Here is a 22,254-nt window from a genome sequence, read left to right on the forward strand (position 1 = left end):
TTCCTTTGATGAGAGCAGTTGCAGTTCAGTGTCCTGTGTGGAAGACCCACCACAAATTTCATCTTTTTATGAAACTGTGTTCACACATTCTCCCAAAAGTATGCATTTTTATCATTTGCACTTTATTGATCAGCCCTTCCTGAACCATTTTCATCCCTAATTAAGGATGCAGAGAGCTTTACATTATTCTGCTTATGATTTCAAGAGCTCATTTTATACTGATTGTTTGGGGATTTGCTTCCTTGGGAGAATTTATTACTGTATGAATGAAAATGCTTTTCTGAAGCTGTTAATCAGTTCAAGATTTTAAAAAACTAATTGAGACTATTTCTCATTATTATTAAATTCTCTGGGGTGCTATAGGGTGTGCACACTATTATAATCCAAACCTGTAATTTGGATTTGCTTCGTGTGCCCTTTGGCACAATGGTATACATGGGAATTTTAAGGAGAATGACTGACATTTAGCCACCCCAGCCACAGTGAAGAAAATGTGCTCTTTATTATTTTCTCATCAGCTGCTGCCTCCTGTTAGCAGTGAAATTTTTTTACAAGTGCTGTTTTGATATACTCATTTATAGAAGGGCTCAAACTAATCAAAAGAACTTCCTACCACTGTGCACTATTGGGCTGCAATATAATCTTCTCAATGAAGTGGGGGAGGACTCATCATGTGAGTTGTTCTAAAATTGGTTGAGGCAAATCAACCAAAGAATTTATGGAAGGGAACATCTATTCTCTGTCATGGGATGTTCTAGATAAGATAATAGGCTATTTCTATCACTGATGTTGTAACTTAGCATTTCAAGTGCTACATGGAGTGATATATTGCTTATGCATTGTACCTAGAGATTGTGCATGATGTCTGATGGCACTGGGTAATAATGCTGAGGCTCATCCATGAAGCTTTTATACATAGAGCCAGCATCACCTGAATGATTCCTTTTGTGCAGTGCACTGGGTTGCAGGCAGTTGCTAAGTTGGGTGGAGAATGCTGTTTGTCAGTGTCCTCTTTTATAAGAGGTTTCATTCATCTTTGGTAGCTCTGATGAAACAATCTGCAGCCTGCAGCCCGTGCAGTTCATCAGTTTTCATTCAAGTGAGCATTCCTTCTGAGGCAGAATCAGAGGCTGAGGAACAGCTGAGGCTGGGAGGGACCTCTTGGGAGTCACTTTGTCCAACGCCACTGCTCAGCTACGGCCACCTGGAGCCAGATGAGTATCCCCAAGGGTGGAGACTGCACAGCTCCTCCCTGGGCAGCCTCACACTGCAGGAGTGTTTCCTGATGCTCACATGGGCCTGTAGCCTGCTCTGCGGCCACGGGAGCTGGACAAACGCTGGCTGGCCGCTCCCGGTGTGTGGCCGGAGGAGACCACAAGATCTGCCACTCCAAGTTCTCCTCAGAAACCCCTGGGTGGTGGTGCCGTCTGCGGCGTGGGTGGCACAGGCCAGAGCATGGCTAGGAAGTCCCAAGATAAAGGAAGGAGCGAGTGGACACTCTTGTGGATGCCAAGGCACTTTATTTCCCAGGCGGGACCAGTCTTTTTATGAGTCTTAGTCTTTTTATGAGATACTTAATGGATTTTGCCATGCAGATTTTCTGGAATGTAATTGTGCAATCTGTAGTAAGTTTTTTGTATGGTTTTACCAGTCATTGTAAATTCAATGAATCTGAATTTACAGCAGTTATGCTTTCAATTGGCTTAAAGCAGCTGTCTATGTGAAAGTAGTTTGCTTTAAGAAGGGGTTTGAACTTTCTTTAAAAAAATTTGTATAATCCTGGCTGTGTAGATGAATACCTGCTGTGTGCTTTGTTTAAAGTTCCTTGACACAACAGACCTCTCCTATTGATCTTAGTTTTCATTTTATTCTAGTATGCATATCTAATACTCTGAATAGTTGCTTATATATATATTATATGCAGATACAACTCCAGCATCACAATTTAATTGAATTAGCAATCACGGATGAAGATACTCAACATTCTTCAAAAATAAAGCTCACGTTCATGAATCATGAAGGTAGCAAAGGTTGGCCTTGCCTCTACCTGGTTTCTTGAGAACATTTTTATAGGGAATAGAGAATGGTGACCTAAATGGCAGGACAGTGGACTGGAATTACAAAATGGAGATGTTTCTCACAGTTTGGCTTTGGAAAACTTTGGAAAGGTATTTGTATCTCTCTCTGCCTTATTTATCTCACCTGTTGATTGCACATTATATCTCTCTACCAATAAATATATGTTATTGGTATATATATTAGAGAAATTAAATCATGGTGGTCTTTGATTCACTATTGGTCTGGGGATCAGTTTCTCTGCAGAAATGCTACCAGACTGATTTTCATGGGTAATGTAGCATGAACACCACACACTGTTCCTAGCTAGGTAGAAAACCACTGAATCTGGAGTCCTGACAAAGTGCTCTGGTATGTTCAGGAACAGCATAGTGTCAAAAGGAGTAAGGGAGGACCTTCCTGGAGAACTGTGGGATGCTGCCAGCAGGTACATGGTGATAGTAGGCAATCAGCTGAACTTCTGTCCTGAAGTTTGACCATCAGCCTCAAATTTGACAGAAATTCTCTGGCTCAGGTTGAAACTTAACCCACTAATTGTGAAGACACTCCTTTTCTGACTTGTGGAATGTAATTAAAATCCCGTTTGCAATGAAAACTCAAATGCAATACTAAATATGGAACAGTTCTTTACCCTGCCAGGCTTTCTACTGAGTGGTCTCGTTCCAGTCCTTATGTCCTACATCACCCAGTAATCTTTAGATATAAGAACAAGAAAAATTCTTTCAACTCCAGTCTTGTGAAGTGAGATTTATTTGAATGAGCCAGGATCTTTCAGTTGCATACTCCAAGTGTGCTGCATATTTAGCATGGAAATCAATGAATATGAGGGTTTGAGAGAGAGGTGCACTAAAATTATAAAGACATCATCTTGGACTGTGTAAGTATATAAAGTATTAAAATTAATTTCAATAAATTCGATGTTATATATGAAAAGAATTAATCTTAAAAAATGCTGGTACAACTATTCTGTGTTATTATTCTGATATTGGTTTAATTCCATTTATTCTTGATGAGCTCATCATTCTGAATTTGCACGTGAGTTTCAAATGATTAAAAATCTTTATTCCAGTCCAAAATTACACAATAAAGCATATTACAGCTGTTCTTTAATTATAAAGGATGGTGAGCACACATTTCATCCCTGAAAGCCATATAGTACTATTAAACTGTTTGTGTGGGTTTGATTATTAATGAGTGTGAGTTTCATTCATTATCTTACAAATTAAAAATTTTATGGTTTACCTCTGTATCCTCAAAATAGAAAATGGACCAAAGCCTGTACCATTTATACAGGGAAAACTATTCCTGCCTGAGAAGGAGCTGCAAAGGCCAATATAAATATAAAGCAATTAAAATCAGTCTGTGAAAACAGCCATGACTACTGAAGAGAGAGGAATATGTTATTTGGTGTTAATTGTTTGCCCAGAATCTCCTAATGAGTTAAAATGAACATAATTAAAAAGGAGGCTAAATGTCAAGGAAAAATTTCCTAAGCAGTTACTCCAAAGCTTGCTGCTGGCTTCAGGCAGAGGTGGGGGCAGTCTTTATCACCTGAGCTACCTAAAGCTGTGAAACTAAGACGTGATGATTAAAAATGCCAGCAGATAGTTCTCAGACAGATGCCTTTCCTGTCCTTCCTGGTTTTTAGTATCTCTGTTGGCTCAAGAATGAAGTGGCCCCATGAGGCTGAGGAACAGCCATCCTTCATTATTCAAATGTAACTTAATTACAGAGTTAGCCGTGTTCTCTCACTTACCATTTGTTTAACAGCTAAATTGCAGTTCCAGCTCTATCCTTGCTATTCCAGGCACACTAGATTGCAAACCTGAGACAGTGTCAGAGTGTTTTAGCCTCTCCTACTTGGACTGGGAACATCTAGCAGACTTTAAGGGTGGCTGCTGGTGGTGTATTTGTGCTTTGTATTATGCATATAGCATTTGCATATGTTTAAAAATACAGGCAGGCCCCTCTTGTAGTGAACTGTCAAAGCTAGTATAGAGATTTAATGATATAAAAAATATAAGGGTTAATAATAAAGGATAAAATTCAGTTTTTATATAAGTTTATGTAAAACTGAAGAGGTAGGCAGATGGGAGGGTTTGTTGGAGTTTTTTAGAGAGCAAGAGATTTTTTTCATCTGTTCTCATCCAAAGCAGTTGTCTTTGCTTTCAGGGTTTATTTAAAATAGTGGCATGAACCCTGTGCAGCAGGGACACTGTTTGCATAGTGCTGTCAGTGCCATCCCTTTCTTGCTATCTCTGTCTTGTGGAAGTGAGGCTTAGGCTGGAGTAGGAGATGAGAAGAGGCTGTATTTTCAATATAGCTAATGCCTCAGTTGTCTGGGTGCATTTTTCTGGTGTTTTTATGTTGAAAAATGCAATGATGTGGGAAACAAAGCTGAAATGCTCTGGAAGCAATGGAGTCAGCTTTCAAGGTACAATTTTAATTCAGGAAGCTTGAGACCTGTGTGATCCTTTCTTGTTAGTACACACTTTTCCTGCTCATAGGTCTCCTAGTCAGTGGAAACTAAAGATAAATAATGTATATTTTTTGCATGATAAAGTATACAGTAATGGTTTGATGAATAGACACTTTTACAATAAAGCTCTTCTGTCTCATGGAAACTGTAGATTGCTGGCTGTTACATGACACTGAACAGTATTTCCTTTTAGTATTATCACACAGTGACTTAAATGTGGTGGGGCATTAGAAAAGATTGAATTATTTTAATTTTACTTTTTCACAGGGTTCTGAAGCCATTGTGTTTTATTTTGAGATAAATTATCCTATTTATCTTGTCTGCATAAGTACCTATATGAATAATTCAAGAAGCTGCAAAGTAAAAATTACAGACCTGTCCTTAAAGGACAGGATTAATATCTTGCAAGAGCTTAAATGAAACCAACTGGTGCCTTTTTTCTCCAGTGCAAAAATGTGCTATTTATGGGCATTTGCAGAGTCACTATAGTGGAGTATTTCCAGATCCATTAACAGTTGTCTCCTAATGGCAGTCAAATGACTGAGTGGGGTAAAAGCAGGCAACAGGATGGTTTGTGGGAGATCACCTTTTACATGGATATTATAACAAGGCTTGAATGAAAAAAACTACAAAAACAGTGTCATGGTGGTAAAAGCAGCATGTCTTAGAGCAAGAAATGAAAAATACTACCCTTAATGGAAAGGTAGTGCAGATATTTAGCCAGAGACTGCAGAGGAAAATTAAGATTGTGAAACATTCCACTTCCCAAGGAAACATTAAATTGTCAGTTTCTCACAAGCACTCTGTTTTAGACTATCTAGACACTAATACAGACATGCAGAAAGCCCAGACAAAACTGCCCACCCTGCTGCCAGGAGCACTGAGGGCAAGCAACACCTGCAGCATGGCAACGCAGCCAAAAGATGCCCACCAGTTATTTCTTCTGGCCTGTGTGAAGTGACAGAATTTCTGATCAGGTTTTAATGTGCTCCTTTGAAAGAGAATATAATTTCTACACTGTTCTCACTCACAGGTCAGAACTGTACACTTTCATTTCAGCTTAACACACCTTTAAGAAGAAAGTACATATAGTACATTCTGGTAAGCATCTGCACACACAAAACGCACAAAAATAGTGTGTATGTCTAACTCAAATTCTATAGCAAAACACCAAACCAGACTTTCATCCTGAGGCAAATATGCAAATATGGTGCTAGAATCTAAAGATGGAAAAGCAATGATGAAGTGAATTGATTCTTATTCCCTGAACTGGCTCTTATCTATATCAACATTTCTCTGTGCAGAAGAAATGCTCCAAAAAAGTGTTTTGAGGACAGAGGATGTCCAGCTGGAAATGGCCTATTAACTGAACTAAATAATGTCATGGTGTATGACACACCATTTTATGAAGCTGTTATTTGCTTTTTCCTCTTGGTATTCTGAGCATCATAAATCTCAATTTCTAAAACATCCACAGTATTTTCCTATTCCCACTGACCCGTGTTTGTACACATGCTGCAAACAGGGATGATAGGAGAAGCTTGCAGAGCTCATCATGGTATTTCCAACCCTTTAAAAAGTGTTTATGTGCACCATTTCAAGGAACAGGAATGTGTTGGATAAGCAGAGATGCTGTTAAGGATTTTCCTTGTTGATACAGCTCTTCATGCACGTCCCATCACATGGTGCTGCTGCTGATGTGCTCCCAAAGGAATCCTAACCTGCTGCAGAAGCAGAGGGAGAATTGATTCCCCATTCTCCTTCCTGTACCATGCTCCCAGCCTGGATCCAGCACCTGCATGCAGGAGAAGGCTGGGCTGGGGAGCAAGGAGGAGTGCTGAGCTTAGCCTTGGTGGTGGTGAAGTAGAGCTTGAAGAGTTTTTTCCTAGTTGTTCCCACACCAGTGGTGTCTGTCAGGGCAGATTTTCCCAGAAAGCCCACATAGCTTCTCTTGTCCTTTGCCCATCGCCCTCAGCCTGTGTAGGACAATGCTGGCATAGCTCCACTGCCTTAAGGAGGTGGAGGAAGTAAAGGAAGAACCTGTAGAACTGAAAGCAAGTCTTCTTTTCCTAGCTCTGCTGTTGAAGGAATTTAATGTCTTCCTACACATCAGGGAACAAAAGCTGTTACAGGTATGGTACTGCCACAGTAAAGTCATCTGGTCTTGAAGGAGTTCTGTGTATTATTTTACTTTTTGACCTAATGGCTCTTCTTCCACTGAGTAAAGCGCTGCCTAGTAAAGTTTTGGTTCCCTGGCAGACAGGCTTTCTGAAAAGCAGACTGCTAGTCAGTTAGTGTCCTTTGCCATGAGCCTAAATCATATGCTTTTGAAAGGGCTTAAGCTTAGAAATGAACTCTAGGAAATCTCTATTAATTTTGTAAATTAAAAATGTAAAATTGAACAGATTGAAGTCCAGTACAGGACTGACACAAGAAAGCAGTCTTTTAACAGAAACATTCTCCAATCCAACACTGGGAAAGAAAGGAAGGTAAGAAGAGGGATTCATTTGCTATTGACCTGCAGTAGCAAAGTCATTCACTTTCCAAATAGGATTAAACCTGTTTCATCAGCCATGACATGTGAAAAGATCATGGTTATAAATTCCATTTGCTGTAATGAATTGGAAGTGTCTGAGTTTGCAAGCAGCACTCACTGTTGATGGACAGCTACATTCGTGCAATGTTTTAACACTAAAATTAGCTTCCACAAGGTACAAAGTACAGAAAAGGTGACAGCAGTGACAGATCTTGAAGCATTTAAAAATTGACTCTTTTGTTAGATGGGAGCTGAATAAAGCTAGAAATAAATAGTGTTTATGATCCTGTTATGTAGATAACTTGGTTCATGCTTGAGCGAGGGCGAACAGGAATCTTGGAAAATGGCATTTTTTAGGTTTCTCAGCCATATTTCAACAAGAATAAATATTGTCACTGAAATGAGGAAAAATCGAACTTCTCTATGGTATTGCTTGTAAGATGTAAGAAAATGGGATTGTGTTGAAGGATACTTCATTCAGATCGATTTCCATGTACATCAACATGGCTCCAGTGCAGTCCATGAAACCATATTGGTGTATGTATTTTGGAAATTGAGATAAAAGCTACATTCTGTGGTTAGTTAATCACCTTAACTCAGTCTTGCATCAGGATCATGAGACATTTGTCCTTTAATGCTTGTGGAGCTAAATGTCGTTTCCAAACCTGTTTTCACCAAGTTTTTTTGGTTTTTATGCACATTTTAAGTGTGCCAAGAAAAAAAAATCTCAGTGGGTGAAAGTGGGAATTATTTGGGAATAATTTGAGTCTCCCTATAATTGATAAGTTACCCAGCTGAAAACTGTCCAAAATTAAAAAAAAACAAAAAAAAGCTTGAGCTGAATAGAGGAATGAAAATATAATGGCTTTGTAAATTACCACAAGGTTAGCATATAATTAATTTGCTAATTTTAATTACAACCCTACAAAATGTGCTGAAAAATGCTCAAAGGGGAGAAGCAGCCAGGTGCCAGCCATGATTAGCCAAGGTTACTGGCAATTACAAAGTCTCTATTAAACGTGTTACAGAAATTTGAAAAACCCCTATCTGAAAACAGCCCATTTATTGAAACTCAGCAGGCTGTTCATCATGCTGGATCTTTCCATTGCTACAGACTTGCTGTCATTTGCCTCACTCTTTCCCAGCTAAATGTTTTATTGCAGCTGAAACGTGGACTGCTTTTTCTGTTTGTCACACACTGTTACACTTGTACTGGGTATTTATTTGGATCACATAAACAAAAGAGATTAACCAGTGTTTGTGAAGTGGTCTGAGCACCTTCAGTTCCAGAGAGCTGCCAATATCTCAGCTGAATGCTGGAAACACAAATCTTGAAAAAAATGCTTTTTCTTTCCAAGGTGTCCTGGCACATGCAGTTTGTAAAGCAGGAATATTGCTGAAACTGCCTTTTCAGTGGACAGCCTGTTCTGCAGTGCTTTAAATGCACAGACAAATGTAATTTCTGAGTTATAAAAGCAAACAGAAATCCCCAACACAAAAAAGCAAGGAACAAAAAATCTGCATGTTTGCTTTGCATTTTCAGCAAATCATGGTGTAAAAGAATGCCTTGTCTGTAACAGATTACATGATGTATTATTGTTATTTTTTATTGTTGTTCTGTGAGTCACGCTTTAAATGTCTGTTGTTTGGAACTGTAATAAACCTTGATCCATCTATTAAAGGAAATCTTTAAAAAAAAAAAAAACCTCCGAACCAATAAGATTAAAAAAAAAAAACAAAAAAACAAACCTACAGTATTGGTGTCAAAGGAAATTAATTTCCCGGCTGGCTTGTGTTTTTCTCTGAGGCAGATATTGATGAGTGTGCAGAGGGGATCATTGCGTGTCACAGCCATTCGCGCTGTGTTAACCTCCCGGGGTGGTACCACTGTGAGTGCAGAAGCGGTTTCCATGACAATGGAAGCTATTCTCCTGCCGGGGAGTCCTGTGTGGGTAAGCAATCCTCAGAGAGCCTTTCTTTTCTTCCTTCTGCATGGCCTTCCCGAGGGACTGTGGAGTTCCTGAGCAGGGAACCGAGGTGTCTGTCTGTCTGTCTGTCTGTCAGCACGCCCTGCTAGGAGGGGCATCCCCAGCCTGACCCATTGCACTGCTCCCTTTATCAGAGCAAGGGGCTGGGAAACCTGGAGTGAAAGGGGCCTTGCTGGGCGGCACAACTGCCCACAAAAGGGGCTTTTCCAATTCAAGGTTTCGACCCAGTGATAGAAGAACCTCTCTGTGGCATGTGTTTGTTGCTTTGGTTTGCTTGTTTTCCATTTTTCAGCATCTTCATAGTTAATTTTCTAGAATTATGCAAATAACATCAAATTCTCAATGCACCATATTTGCAGAATAAGGTCCCAGGAGCATGAACAGAGAGGGATTTTTAATGAGTGCAGAGGAGTTTGTCAGTGTTTCTATGGGAAAGGATGAGGCTCCATGAGGAGTTAATGCTGGCTCCTGCAGTCTCTGTGCCCTCACTGCCTGTGGGGCTCTGGGTGCCACTGCAGCAATAAAACCATGGTGAAGATGGGAATTCTGCCTTTCCCCTGCTTACAGTTTTTCCATCTTTTCAGTTATTTGCCCTATACATAAATCCTATGTGGTATTTTATCAGGGGAGTTTAAAACTCTCTAGAAGGGATCCCATTTTAACTTCTGTGAGGCACAGATCAACTGGGTCCTAGTGTTACTCTGTCCTTTCTTTGGCATTTCAGTTACTTCATCTCAAGTCAGTTATATGAGTTTTCTATTAAAGCTCTTTTCCCCTTTTGTGGGTTTTTTTTTGTTGTTGTTTTGTTGAGGTTTTTTTAATGCTGTAAATTTAATTTATCATGTCCATAACTTCAAAGAGTGTTTTCTATGATTTAAAATCTATAAATAAAATATAAAAATTTGTAACAAAAATATATAAATTTACTTGTTAAAACATTACCATCACATTACCAATTACCAAAACATTACCAATTACATTACCATGAATTCTGGCTATTAGAAGTCCTTGGGATAAGGTAGTGTCATAATTTAAAAATGCAGAGGAATGATAATGATTTTCAAAGCAATATTTTGTAGATTTTACACATTGTGTAAGCTGGTGGGAAGCTCAATAAAATCACAGCAGTGAACTTCTTCAGAGGGTGTCTGTGTAAAAAATGGCAAATTTTACAGCATTTCAGGACTCCATAGATAAAATAGATGAACGTCATGTATTTCTAAATGAATTCTCAAATGTTAAGGGTCCTCCTCTGGTTTATTTGAATGTTGCAAAATGAGAGATGAATGGAGCAATGTTGAAAATACCTTCTTTGTGAGAAGTCAAAGCAACATGACATAACTTTCAGAAAGCCCTGAGGCAGCTGGGGGTCAGAGGCATTTTTAGCATTTCTGGTGCTTGTACCACTCCCATGGGGAGCCCCATCCCTCGTGCCTCCCGTAGCTGATTTGGGAAGCAGAAGATCAAGAGCCAGGCTGATGTCAGGAGAAGACAGACAGACACATAGGCAAGACTGTGGCTGACCCCAGGCAGGCTCAGCTCTGGAAAGGTCAGTACTGCTTGCACTGAATCACTGTTGAAGGGTTGCAAAAAGGAGCCCCAGGTGTTGTGATGGAGACTGGAGGAATAAGATTCCATGAAAACACACTGCCCTCATTTTGACCTGCACAGCATGCTGGAAGTCTGTGAGGTGAGGTGCTCCTCTTGCCATATGCAAGTTGTAAACAGAATGTGGAATTAGTGAGGTTATTTTAATGAAATAGCTTCTCTGAACCATCTGCTGCCGGGCACCAGCGAGGAAGAGAAATAAACCAGTTTGCTTCACCAGCATAATGAAATAAAATAGTTAAAAATTAATTGGAAGATTTTGTTAACCCATACTGACAAATTTCGAACCCCGGTGTTTATTTCAAAATGCAACTAAGAATTGGGTAAAACAGCAGAGAGAGAACACTGCACCCTCTAGCTAATATGCCACATTACAGAACTTGTTTGCATGGTGGAACATTTAGAGTCAAAACTGGTGTCTTTCACTCTGTTTCAGATAAAAGAGGGCTCATCTGCTTAGCAACAGTATTTTTTCCTGGTGTATTGTATATTGAATTTGTGTACATGAGGTGGGTATGAGCCATAGTCTTTCAGTGTGTTTTGAAACATTTCTTCTTCCTCCCTGAAGGACAAACTTGGAGAACAATAAATAGGCTAAAAACATAAGAAATAAGATTAAACCCTTTCCTACAAAATAATAAATATTACACAGAGTCTTAAATATCACAAGACAGTGGGAGGGAGTACTCATCTCTGACAGATTGCCCAAAGCCCAGGCAGCCAGTTGTTTTTGTTGGATACATTTATGTACATATTAGTTAACCCCTTTTCCCTCCATTTTATGTGGGTGTTATGGAGCTGAGTCATTGCTTGCACTATCTCTGCAGTGCTTGCAAAACATTAAGAAAAATAGCATCTATTTGGGAAGTGTGATACCTCAGTGCTTCTAAAAGCTAAATTCTCATTGACAAAGAGGAAACAGGGAAGTTTGTCACCTGGTGAGGGACAATTGAGTAAATCAGCAGATGTGGCAGAGAAGGTCATAATATTGCACCAGAGCTTGGATAATAAGGATGTGTGGCTTAGCCAGGCCCCTTCAAGATTGGGAAAATTCTTTTTGTTGCTCAAAATATCAACCAAAGACAGCTTTTATCAGGGATGTCAGCTTCATATAGTGATGGTGAGTAGGCTCAAATTAAGAGAATGTAATTTGATTTCCCACAGTAGTGTTTTTATGAGCCCCTGGTCTTTCACAATGTGTTATTAAGAAAACTGCTTGCAGACAAAAGACAATTGCTGTACAAAGTTGCTACCAAAGTTTGCCTGGTAATTAAAACCTGTAGGCTACAGCTGCTGTGTTGTTTGGTTGTTTGTTTGGGGTTTTTTTTTTAATTTTGTAATAGGAGCTTGGCTGCAATCTGAAGTAAGAAACAATAAAACTTCATAGAGAATGATGAGCTGTCATGTGATACAGTATTTGTGACTATCTACCCAAAGCAAATTATACTTTTCAATCTCCATCTCAAAGTGAGATGCTTCCAGTCTGTAGAGTGCTGTTCAGCCCTGGAGTGCAGATTTACTGATTCTGTTTTTTTCATGATGATTTGTGTTTCTTGGTCCCCACACTGGGACTTCCACTCACAGAAGGAACAGCCACCAAGGCAGCAGTGCCTGTCAGGTTTTGTTTATTTTTTTTTCCGTAGGAACCACTACAAATTTTGTAGGGAAGCTTAACATGGATTCTCCTCCCACCAAATCCCCATGGGATTCAGCATTTATTCCAGCCTGAAAGGTAGTGTAGCTAGACCTCACTGCAGGGTTGGAGTTGCTGGTTTGGGGAAATGAGAGCTGGGAAAAAGGATGACTGAAGAGCTCATGAAAGAAAACCCCACAGGTATTAGTCCCCCACAAAAGCTGGGTGCAGCAGGGCTGGCAGGTCAGATCTGAATGGACTTTAAATCTGTTCCTGAAGCTTTCATGTATTCCATGGTATGCTGCCGTGGTGTCTCTTATCTAGGTTAGAAAGTAAAAGCAAAGGAGGTTAGATTTTTTTTTTCTCCTTTTCTGTTTCACACAAAAAGGAAAAGACCCATCCCTGGAAAGTCTTTCCCATATGCCTGAGAATTACTTTCCTATCTGTTGGTAGGGAAGTGCTGTGGAGGCAGAAAGGTTTGCATGTGGTACAGACTATCCAAGGCCAAATAGAAGCTGCTATTTCACAGCTTTCTTCTGTTCTGCTCGTAGAATTTCTTAAAGCTCACAGTATCAGAGTTGGTGTCAGTGGATTTATCCTGTAAAATAAAAGTTATCTTATTTACTTTCCATCTAGTAAATTCTAATTTTTTCTGGCAGAAAATTGTGTTACATATCTTCAAGGTAATTGTGTTTAGTCATTTCTATATTTTTAGAAAGCTTTAGTAAATTCTTATTCAGAATCTAATTTATTATGCACTGTTCTTTAATAGACCATTATGTCTCTATAGAATAAAAGTACTACCATAAAATATTTTCTAGCTGACAATGAATCCGTTTGGTGATACTTTTTCAAGGACAACTCCAAATAACTTTGATTTAGAAAGAAGGCAAAACAATCATTAAGTGACAAGTTGTCTGTGAAAAATGATTTGTCAAAACAGAGTTTAGTTAACTTGTACATACATTGGTTTGGGAGCCCAGCTTACATTTTTCACGTTAACAATATACTGTAATGGTTTAATGTACCATAACAGTTAAAATTAGCACATTAGAGGGGTTCTTTCTTCTGCAACAGCTTATCATGATGATACAGAGCACACACTGCATGGCTTGCTTGCACACATTTATTAAGGTGCTGTGGAAAAGTCTTACAATTAAAACCTGGATAGCCTTGAAAAGTAAGAAATGAAGTATCCAGGGATTGATTTCAAGTTTCAGTGGAAGCAAGTTAATGAACTTGTGTTGATATGTACAGTCATGCTTGTCTTCTACCTGATTCAAATGCACTGGCCGTGGGACCTCTCATAATATCTGAGGCAAATTAGTTCTCATTACAGCCAAAAAGGATGGAAAAGGAAATTGCATCTCTGGGGATTATTTGCTTCCATTTTGATTCTGTTTCCTTGCCTGCCCACATTACTGAGCTGTCCATGTACTTTGAGAGTATATTGGGAATGAGCACCTCTTGGGTGGTTTCCTTCTCTTTCTTTTTTCATCCACAAAATGTGACTGATTGCTAAAATGTGTATGGTCACTTGTGGCTGTGCACTTGTTTATAGAAGCACTGGCTGGAGAGTTTGAAGAGTGAAGATCTTGATCACTTGTCCGAGGGTCTTGGCAGCAATCCCTTTGTTGCTGCTGTGTTGCTGATAGAAAATTGCATAAAGCTTTGCAATACAAGCAAATTTTTGCTCAATATGGGTGTTGCCACTATACCCTCACTTGTCCTTGAAAAGGAACTGTCTGGAGAGGGTAAGGAAAGCTCTGCCACTTTTATTGGGGTTAATTAGTAGTTTTTGCCACAGAGAATCTCAGTATATAATGAATAAAATTGCAAAATCCTATTTCAAGTGTGAAAATCAGGTTATTTCCATAGGTTGACAGGATACATGAAAGAATGAATCCCTCCAAACATAAAGACAGATGTTTTGGTCTTGTCCTTTATATATAGGGAAAGAATAAGGAGTCTCCTTGCTATTTCCAGTGTGCTTCAAAGTTGCTTGATTTATAAATTAATATTTTATCTCCTTCCTACTTTGTATTGGTATAATTGGAAATGAGATTTGTGTGCAGTTTTGCCTTGCCCATCTTTAAATGGTTCCGTTTTGGGCCTGCATCTTCTGAGAACAGGTGTGGGAAAGCAAATGAAACCTGTCGGGATGTGGAGAATTTCACCTAAGCAAGGATTTGAACACTACAAAAATAAGCTAAATGCAAAAGCCTCATCATAGTTTTCACATTCACTAAATTATTGTTTTGGACAACTGAAGTAGGCTAACTTTTCAACACCTAAGTTGAAAAAGTTTTTCACTGATATATGGTTTCACCTAAGTACCTCAGATTCAGCATTTACAATTCAGCCTGATGGAGATCATTTAAGAGTTCTTTGTGGAATCAAAGTAAATGCTGAAGAATAACCTAAGAATAACCATTGATTCCAATTGTTAAGGAGAAATTTCACACTAAATACAAGTACTTTTTTTCATGCTTTGCATAGCCATCTACATGCTGATCTCACCCCGATGTGGCCATTTGATCTTCATTAAAATGAAATACTTTCTGTACCTAACAGAGCTAACAATGGCTGGGGTCTTCTTCCTTCCCCTTGCCCCCAGTCTGGTTTTAGGCTGAAGGAGAGACAGGGACAAAAACGTGTTATGCTTGTAACTTTTTCCCCCAAGTTATGAGGAACATTGTCTGTTCTGACTTTAGGAAATGCAATCAACATCGACTAAAAAAACTGCCGAAGGGATATTCTCAAAAAGTTAGTTCTGTTAAAAGTTCTGCTGGAAATGAGTGCAGTGTCCAAACCTTTTATCTCTGACTAATGACTAAAATTTTTAAAACTATCATTTGCAGAAAGAACCAAAAAGCTGCATAGCAATTAGGGATTTATGTTCATGCTTTGCTTGATTCTTCATCAAGAATCACCCATTTACCAGTTTGGGCTGCTCTTAATGCATCCTTTTCATGTGTGCTAAATGGAGACCAGCAGCAGAGGTACATAAATGGGGTTCTTCCCTTCTGCATGCACGTAAGAGATTAAGTTGGCTTTGTGTGAACAGGTCTGTACTACTGAAAACATGAATAATGTTAGTTTCTATAATTGCTAACATCTGGCTTTCCATAAATCTGTTAAATTACATGGAAACAGAATTAGATTTCAGTGTCATAAGTAAAGCAATTAAATGCAACTCTGTAGGCAATATGGCTTTATCTTCATCTGTGAAATCCTTTTAGTTTTGAGCTGTGAAAGCTACCCTTCTAATCTGCCCTGTTATTCTGCTACATCCTATACAGAATACAGTCAAGGAGCTCTTAATGTGGTAGGGAAGACAGTATTGATGGTGCTTGTTGAAACCACCAAAGGCAAAGTGAATACTTCATTTATACCTTTGTTTTCAACAAAAAAATACAAGTCAAAGTCTATTGAAAAGAAAATGGGAAATCTTTGAGAATGTTTTAAGTTTTACAGTAGCTGTTTGGATATAATTCATTTGATACCAGTTCATTCATAGTTCTCTTCATGGCAGTCTTCATGCTTTTTACTTCCTGCAGTACTCTGGCACTTGTTAAACAACGAACTACAAATTTTAATTTCTCTTAGTGCTGCATCCTTTTCACCACCAGTAGTGAACATTTCTAGTACTCAGTTATGGCTAAGTTGTGCACTAGAGCAACAATGTTCTTTTCCAGCAATTAAGACTTTCAGGACAGCAAAAATGCACCATTTTTAGGCAAGTCTGAGTGATGAGCAATTGAATCAGGCTGTCAGGCCATTGTAACCTTTTGTGCAAAGGACTGGCTCACAGGTTAGCCCAGGAGTGAAGCCCTGGGAAGGCAGTGAAATAAATTACCTCCAGCTTCCCTTTGGATCTATGAGCACAACAATGAGAAGTCATTTTCTGGCAGCCCAAAGCTTTGACTCGGTTGTGCAGACTGATTTTCACATTTCATCAAATCCAAGGGTGTGAGCACATTTCCACTTGTTCCTGGAGTATTTGTGAATTGAAATCAGGAATTGTACTATCCACACCAGACTGAATTTAGTGAGATGATTGTTGTAAAGAGTTTCCTTCAGCAGAATGAGAAAATCCTTAGTCTTTTTAAGATTGGACATTTTAAGGTGATGAATCATGAACCTGTGGCACTTGTCCTAAAAGTAAGGCCACTGGACATCACATCCTACCTAAATTAGACTTTAGGTAACTTTTGTTTGTAAGTTCTTTTTGGCTTTGTTGGTTTAGAGGGAAGTTAAAAGTACTGTTGAGTAATAATGAACAGTTAAAATTTCACCCTAGCAATAAGGTTATTTCAAATTATAAGTATGGTGGTTCTTCCTTGTAATTTATGAATTTATCTAATGCTATTCTGGAACTATTATGACAGAAACCATCACATACTTCTAAAGGATTTTATTTTCCACCCTTCCTTCCATTGCTGATTACAGTTTTCATTGTTCATGTTGGACCAAAAGAGACCCACCAGTTTACTGGTATTTCCTCTGGACAATTTGTCAATATATTGTTTAAGAAAAATCCAAAGTTATTGCCTGAATGAAACACCAATTTTTAGCAATGCAATGTGCTTTAAAATCTAATAGCTTTCATTGCAAGAAAAAGAACACTGCATGAACTCCCTAGATAAATTCATATTGCATAATTACATTTTACCCTCCAAGAGCAAATTTATTGGGATACTGTAATTCGCCTTTCTCTGGTGTATAATCATTTTCGCATGTCACCTATTCTTTGTGTCATTGCTAAATCATACTGCATAGCTTTAAGACATATTTTTTTGTGTATAAGGTGCCTCCAAGTTCTTTTTTTTTTTTTTTCCAATTCACTTACACCTTCCAACAATGGGAAAAGGATGCAACTGACTGCTTTAATATGGGGAATGTTGCTTGTGCTAGGAAATTATAAAGAATAATGCACTTCTATTTTGATGTAAAACCCAGAACAGAGAGTGGTCTAGTTAACAGAAAGTCACTCTGCTTGCTAGTTTGCAGTCACTGGGAAATGAGTATGCACATTTATCTGAAGGTTCAAATTTGTCACTGATACATGGTTTCACCAAGGTACCTCAGACTCAGCATTCACAATTCAGCCTGATGAGATCATTTAAGAGTTCTTTGTGGAATCAAAGTAAATGCTGAAGAATAACCTAAAAACCATCAGTGCTTAAAGTCTACCAAGTAAACATGGAAGCTATAAAAAGGAATGCACCCTCATCCACCAACAACAATAAGCAATAATTACTTAATTCAGAAATAAAGCTTACCCCATGCAAAATGTGCCCGAAGCTTTTATAAACCTGCTGTTTTGCAGATATCGACGAGTGTGCCTTAAAGATCCACACCTGTTGGAATGACTCAGCCTGTGTGAACCTGGCAGGAGGCTTTGACTGCCTGTGTCCCTCTGGGCCATCTTGCACTGGAGACTGTCCCCACGAAGGTGGCTTCAAGAGGAACGGGCAGGTGTGGACCCTGAGGGAGGACAGATGCTCCGTGTGCTCCTGCAAGGTGAGATCCAGCTGCCCTGGGCTCCAGGAGGCTTTCATCCTCTGGGCTCATGTCAGAAACCCTATTTTTGCTGTTGGTGGCAGAAATATTAGCCTAAGCCCAAGGCAAAAGGTAAGCTGGACACTGAAGCTGGGATGGGGATATTCTTCTGGGAAGGCTTTTATTTCCTTGATTTGCTCAACCACACACTTAACTGAATGATGGCCAGCCCTGCTGAGCTTTTACCATGTCACCCTGTGGGCCAGAGCATTTCAGAGTGTGCCTTAAAGAGGGTTTTTTGCCCTTTACCCATTACCCTTTAACACAGCATGCAGGTTCCAGCATGCTCCCTGGAAATGCTGGAAACTGATTTTAATTTCTCTTTCCTATGAATATTCACCTCTCAGCACTGTAGTCAGCCCACTTCACCTTGGCTGTGTTTCCCTGTGCTTGGAATGCATTTGAATTAACTGGGTGAGAAGAAAGGTCAGAAGACCCAGCACAGGCACTTGAATTTCCTCCAAGTGAAGAGAGGTGAAGCCCAGCTTTTTCCTTGGCTGTGTTGGCAGGTCTCCCACTGGAGCAGTGCAGCTCTCTCTGCTTGTTTGGAGAAACCAGGTCTGGTACCAGTGAAGGTACCTTAAAGAGTTAACATTTAGGGGAGGGGGGGTTTTGTTGTTGGTTTGGGGATTTTTTCCCCTTTTTTAAAAATTTTCCTTCATATGGTAACCAAGTTAGAAGAACATTTGGCTCTGCTTTCTTGATTTTCGCTAGTTAACAGAGGAATGCTCTCTTTGAAATCACAAGAATTTTAGAAACACCTTAATCTGAGAAGTGGTCAGTCTTTTATAGTCACTTTGACCTGATTTGTTCATAGTGTGGGCAAAGCTGTCCAAAGGCACAGCAGAGCACTGTAGGCCCATACATGAGATCAGGTAAAATTAGGTTTTGGCCTCTGTGAGGAGCTGAGGATGGAGCATGGAATTGGCCTATCAGTCTCTATATCTCAGTGCCTGGGAGCCAGAGAAGCAGAGGGGAGCAGAGGGAAGGAGGAGTTTTGAAGTTTCAGGAAGCTGAAAGCCTCATCCTTTCTGTTTTGCAGTGGTGTAGCAGAAGGGAAAATTAAGACTTCAGAGTGAATACAACCTAAAAACTACACTGCTGGTTTGGCTCAGTAGGGAATATGTTCTTGTGAGTTGCTATATTTTTTACTTCAAGTAGCCTCAAGCTCCCTAAAACTCCTCCTTTCAGAAACTGAAGTATACAATTTTACTGAATATACATCAAGCTTTTATGGTAATCTGGGGGAGCTGGCAAGCTTATGAAAGGATTTCCAGTCAGTAGACTTAGCAGTTTAATATATGTGAAGACATCTGGTCTGCCTTTGCAGAATTATAACTATTAGTATTCACATTTTAGATTGCTTGCAATTTGTGTTATTTACCATTTCTCATTGAATGTATATCTTATGTTGGATGTTCTTACTAGTATATGAAAATACAGAAATTATTAACTAGTACATAGTTTATACTGAGCCTGACACTGTTGTTATGACTCTTACTATATGTCTTCCTCACTTCACTTTTTCCCTCTGTGAATTAACATTTGCATCGAATTTCATTCCAGTAGCTGCCTGATTCAAGAGCAAATTCTTGTCTACAGATTAAGGAAAACAGGAAGAGCTCCTTATATTATCACATCTCAGGCAGAATGGAAAGTCTTCACTCAGTGTTTAATGAAATCCATTTTTGTACATCCTGATAGCTTCCATGAGGCTACTCAAACCTCTCCCTTCCATGCAGTTGCATGGAAAACTGCCCCTGCTTGATCTTTTGCAGCTGCTCAGTTTGCAGTGAGGAAAAGAGCAGAATGTAACTGAACCATTCCTTATACCACTTACTCAAACTTTGCAATGATCCTACTTACATGTTTTATCCAAAAGAATGGCTTTTGTTTTGCTGTAGTTACTCTGGCAAAGGACAGGTGGATATATTCTGTGCATTGCCTGAAACACATAGTCACCATCTTTAATATATTTTAACTTGCAATCTGGTACAAAGGAAATACATTAACCTTACTTAATGAACTTCAAAGCTATTTGTGAAGAAGAATACTATGGAATAGAGGAAATTATATTGCTTCATTTATGTAATGAAGCAAAGTGTCATTACTGAAGCACAGGCTATTTCAGTGTTTCACTGGACCCAATGTCTTCAAACCATTCTTGTTCATTGAAATGTACATAAAGTTTACAAAATCATAAATTCTCAAAACTATAAATTAACATTGTTCCTTTAGTACATTTGACATGTCTTGTATAGGCATCTTTCTGAACTGTTGTGGATTTAATAGCCCATCATGTTTAAGGCTAGAATTTGGAGTGGGAAGCTATTGTGCTGTCATGAAAAAGCAAATCCTGGCTGTGCAGTCTGGGCAGGCCAGGTCAGGGCTTTTGAGTCTGTCTCTGGTTAAGGCAGCCCTCCCTTGCCTGTAAAAAAGGCCTGGGAGATGCACACAGCACTGGGAGCAGGAGGATCTGCCAAGCTGATTTGTGTTCCTGAGAGTGAGAACCATTTGGTGGTTTGGTTTTTGCAGGGCCTGATTTCTTTCCAAACTGGCTTTGGGGCTCTGTGAAAACTTGGACCAGCCCTAACAGCTGTTCTCTTCTGTGTCAGTTTTTGCTTTGATAAGAACAATTTTATCCTCTGATGCTTTTGAGGAATGTAGAACTGATTCAGTGAGTGAGGTGGGAAGGAAGACATAGTAATGAGATGCTATATGTTGTTACTCACCTGAAGAAAAGAAGGTTTCCTATATCTATTTCTCAATTTTCTGTGTATTTCTCAGGGCTACTGCTGAGCTGCAAAGATGCACAGGAGGCAGTGTAGCTTATGAGGCTTTCTGCTGCTGCAGTATAGGGATAAAAATGTTTTTTGAAATGTACAGAGCTAATGAGGGTGTACACAAAACACAGGTGCTTAGAGACTAAACAGAGTAGCAGTGTATTATGATTACCAAAAGTTCTCTGGCAAAAATCATCAGAGTTTTTCAGTGTTCTGAAATATGGAGAGTAAAGGCAACATTGAACATGCTCAGGGAAACACAGAATTACCAGCAATGTCACCAGCTGAAAGGGGAATTTTGAAAACTGATCTCGAAAGCTTAGAAACTGAATTGCATTTAAGCAGATGGGCTGTTGTTAGCCATTATTAATCAGCACAGAAGAGGAGAGAGACTGCCATGGTCAAGGTTCCCTGGATTCCTGTCACAGCCCTGCCTGCCTGGTGCTGATCATCCTGACAGAGCTGCTGGGCTAAGCTGGTTTTTGATGTGCAGCTGGACCTGGCCAAACACATGGCCAAGGAAATGGGCTCCTGCCATTCTTCCTTGTGATTTACTCAGACTGCTGAGTAAGGAGATAAAGGTTGTTTATCCCTCCTCCCACAGCTGAAGTGGCAATCTAGCCACTAGTACAGAACACATATCTTGGTCTGATATAATGCTGAACAAAGCTTGTACAGTAATACATGCCTTGCAGTTGCAAAAGTGGTTCAGCCCCTTGCTAACCTGGCATGTTTTCCTACTTTCTCATAATTTTTTGTTGTCTTCAGCTTTGCTTGTTAGGCATAAGAAATAATTATAATTATTTTTGCAATAGCAAGGAATATTCTGATCCATTCAAAACTCTGATGAAATGCAGTAGTGACACTGAACTGACATTGGCATTGTGATTCCCTGATGCTGATTTTGTACATGTTGCATTGTGGACAAGGCTTTGCTTTAAAACAGGAACCCAACTCTGGTTCCCCCGTGCTACAAGGTGAGCAGCCTGGTCTAGTGTGAGGAGGTGTCTCTGCCCATGGCAGGGGAGGTTAGAACAAGGTGAGCTCTGCTGTCCCTTCCAACTCAAACCTTTCCCATGCTTATGGCTGTTTTGGCTGCCTGTGGAAAAGACATCCTGGGCTGCACTCGCCCTTATTAGAAATCAGTTTTTTTCAAGGATCAGAGGAAATCAATTCCATTGCATTGAAAGGTGTTCCTATATTTGGTGGCAATGAAATTTCCTTCCTTACATCAGATAATAGACTCAGAACAAAGTTCCCATGAGGCTAGGAAAAACTGCAATGAAATGAATGGAGTTGCTTTAGGAATTGTGTATTGTGAGTCAAAGCTGAATATAGCTTTATCCAAGCTCTGTGTAATACATTCACTGAATTATAATGAATGATAAGTTCTTTTATCTTTTAAACTAGTGTAGTGTAGCTCCAGATGTGGGACAGATACAGAGGTCAGAATAAAGAACAATTAGTGCTACTGTGATTGTGCTATATTTTGTCCTGATTTAGTTAAAGGGATCACCTTTATTCGAGTTATTTTCTTCACAGTGCTACCTTCAGTCAAAATAGTGCTAAATAAAGATTATATGTAT

The 22,254-nt window shown here is 39.4% G+C and overlaps 1 protein-coding gene across 3 annotated transcripts in view; it reads left to right on the plus strand.

Moving 5' to 3' along the window:
* NELL1 (neural EGFL like 1) overlaps positions 1-22,254 on the plus strand; it is a 311,323-nt gene that overhangs the window by 282,847 nt on the left and 6,222 nt on the right. For 2 of the 3 annotated variants that reach the window (XM_054635483.2, XM_054635484.2), the window contains exons 16-17: positions 8,903-9,043; positions 17,653-17,846. In XM_054635483.2, the coding sequence (XP_054491458.2) occupies positions 8,903-9,043; positions 17,653-17,846 (335 nt within the window). The remainder of the gene's footprint in view (positions 1-8,902; positions 9,044-17,652; positions 17,847-22,254) is intronic. The other variant, XM_054635482.2, reaches the window with a different exon arrangement.

The sequence above is a fragment of the Agelaius phoeniceus genome, chromosome 6 (genome assembly GCF_051311805.1).
Source record: "Agelaius phoeniceus isolate bAgePho1 chromosome 6, bAgePho1.hap1, whole genome shotgun sequence".
NCBI classification, from domain to species: domain Eukaryota; kingdom Metazoa; phylum Chordata; class Aves; order Passeriformes; family Icteridae; genus Agelaius; species Agelaius phoeniceus.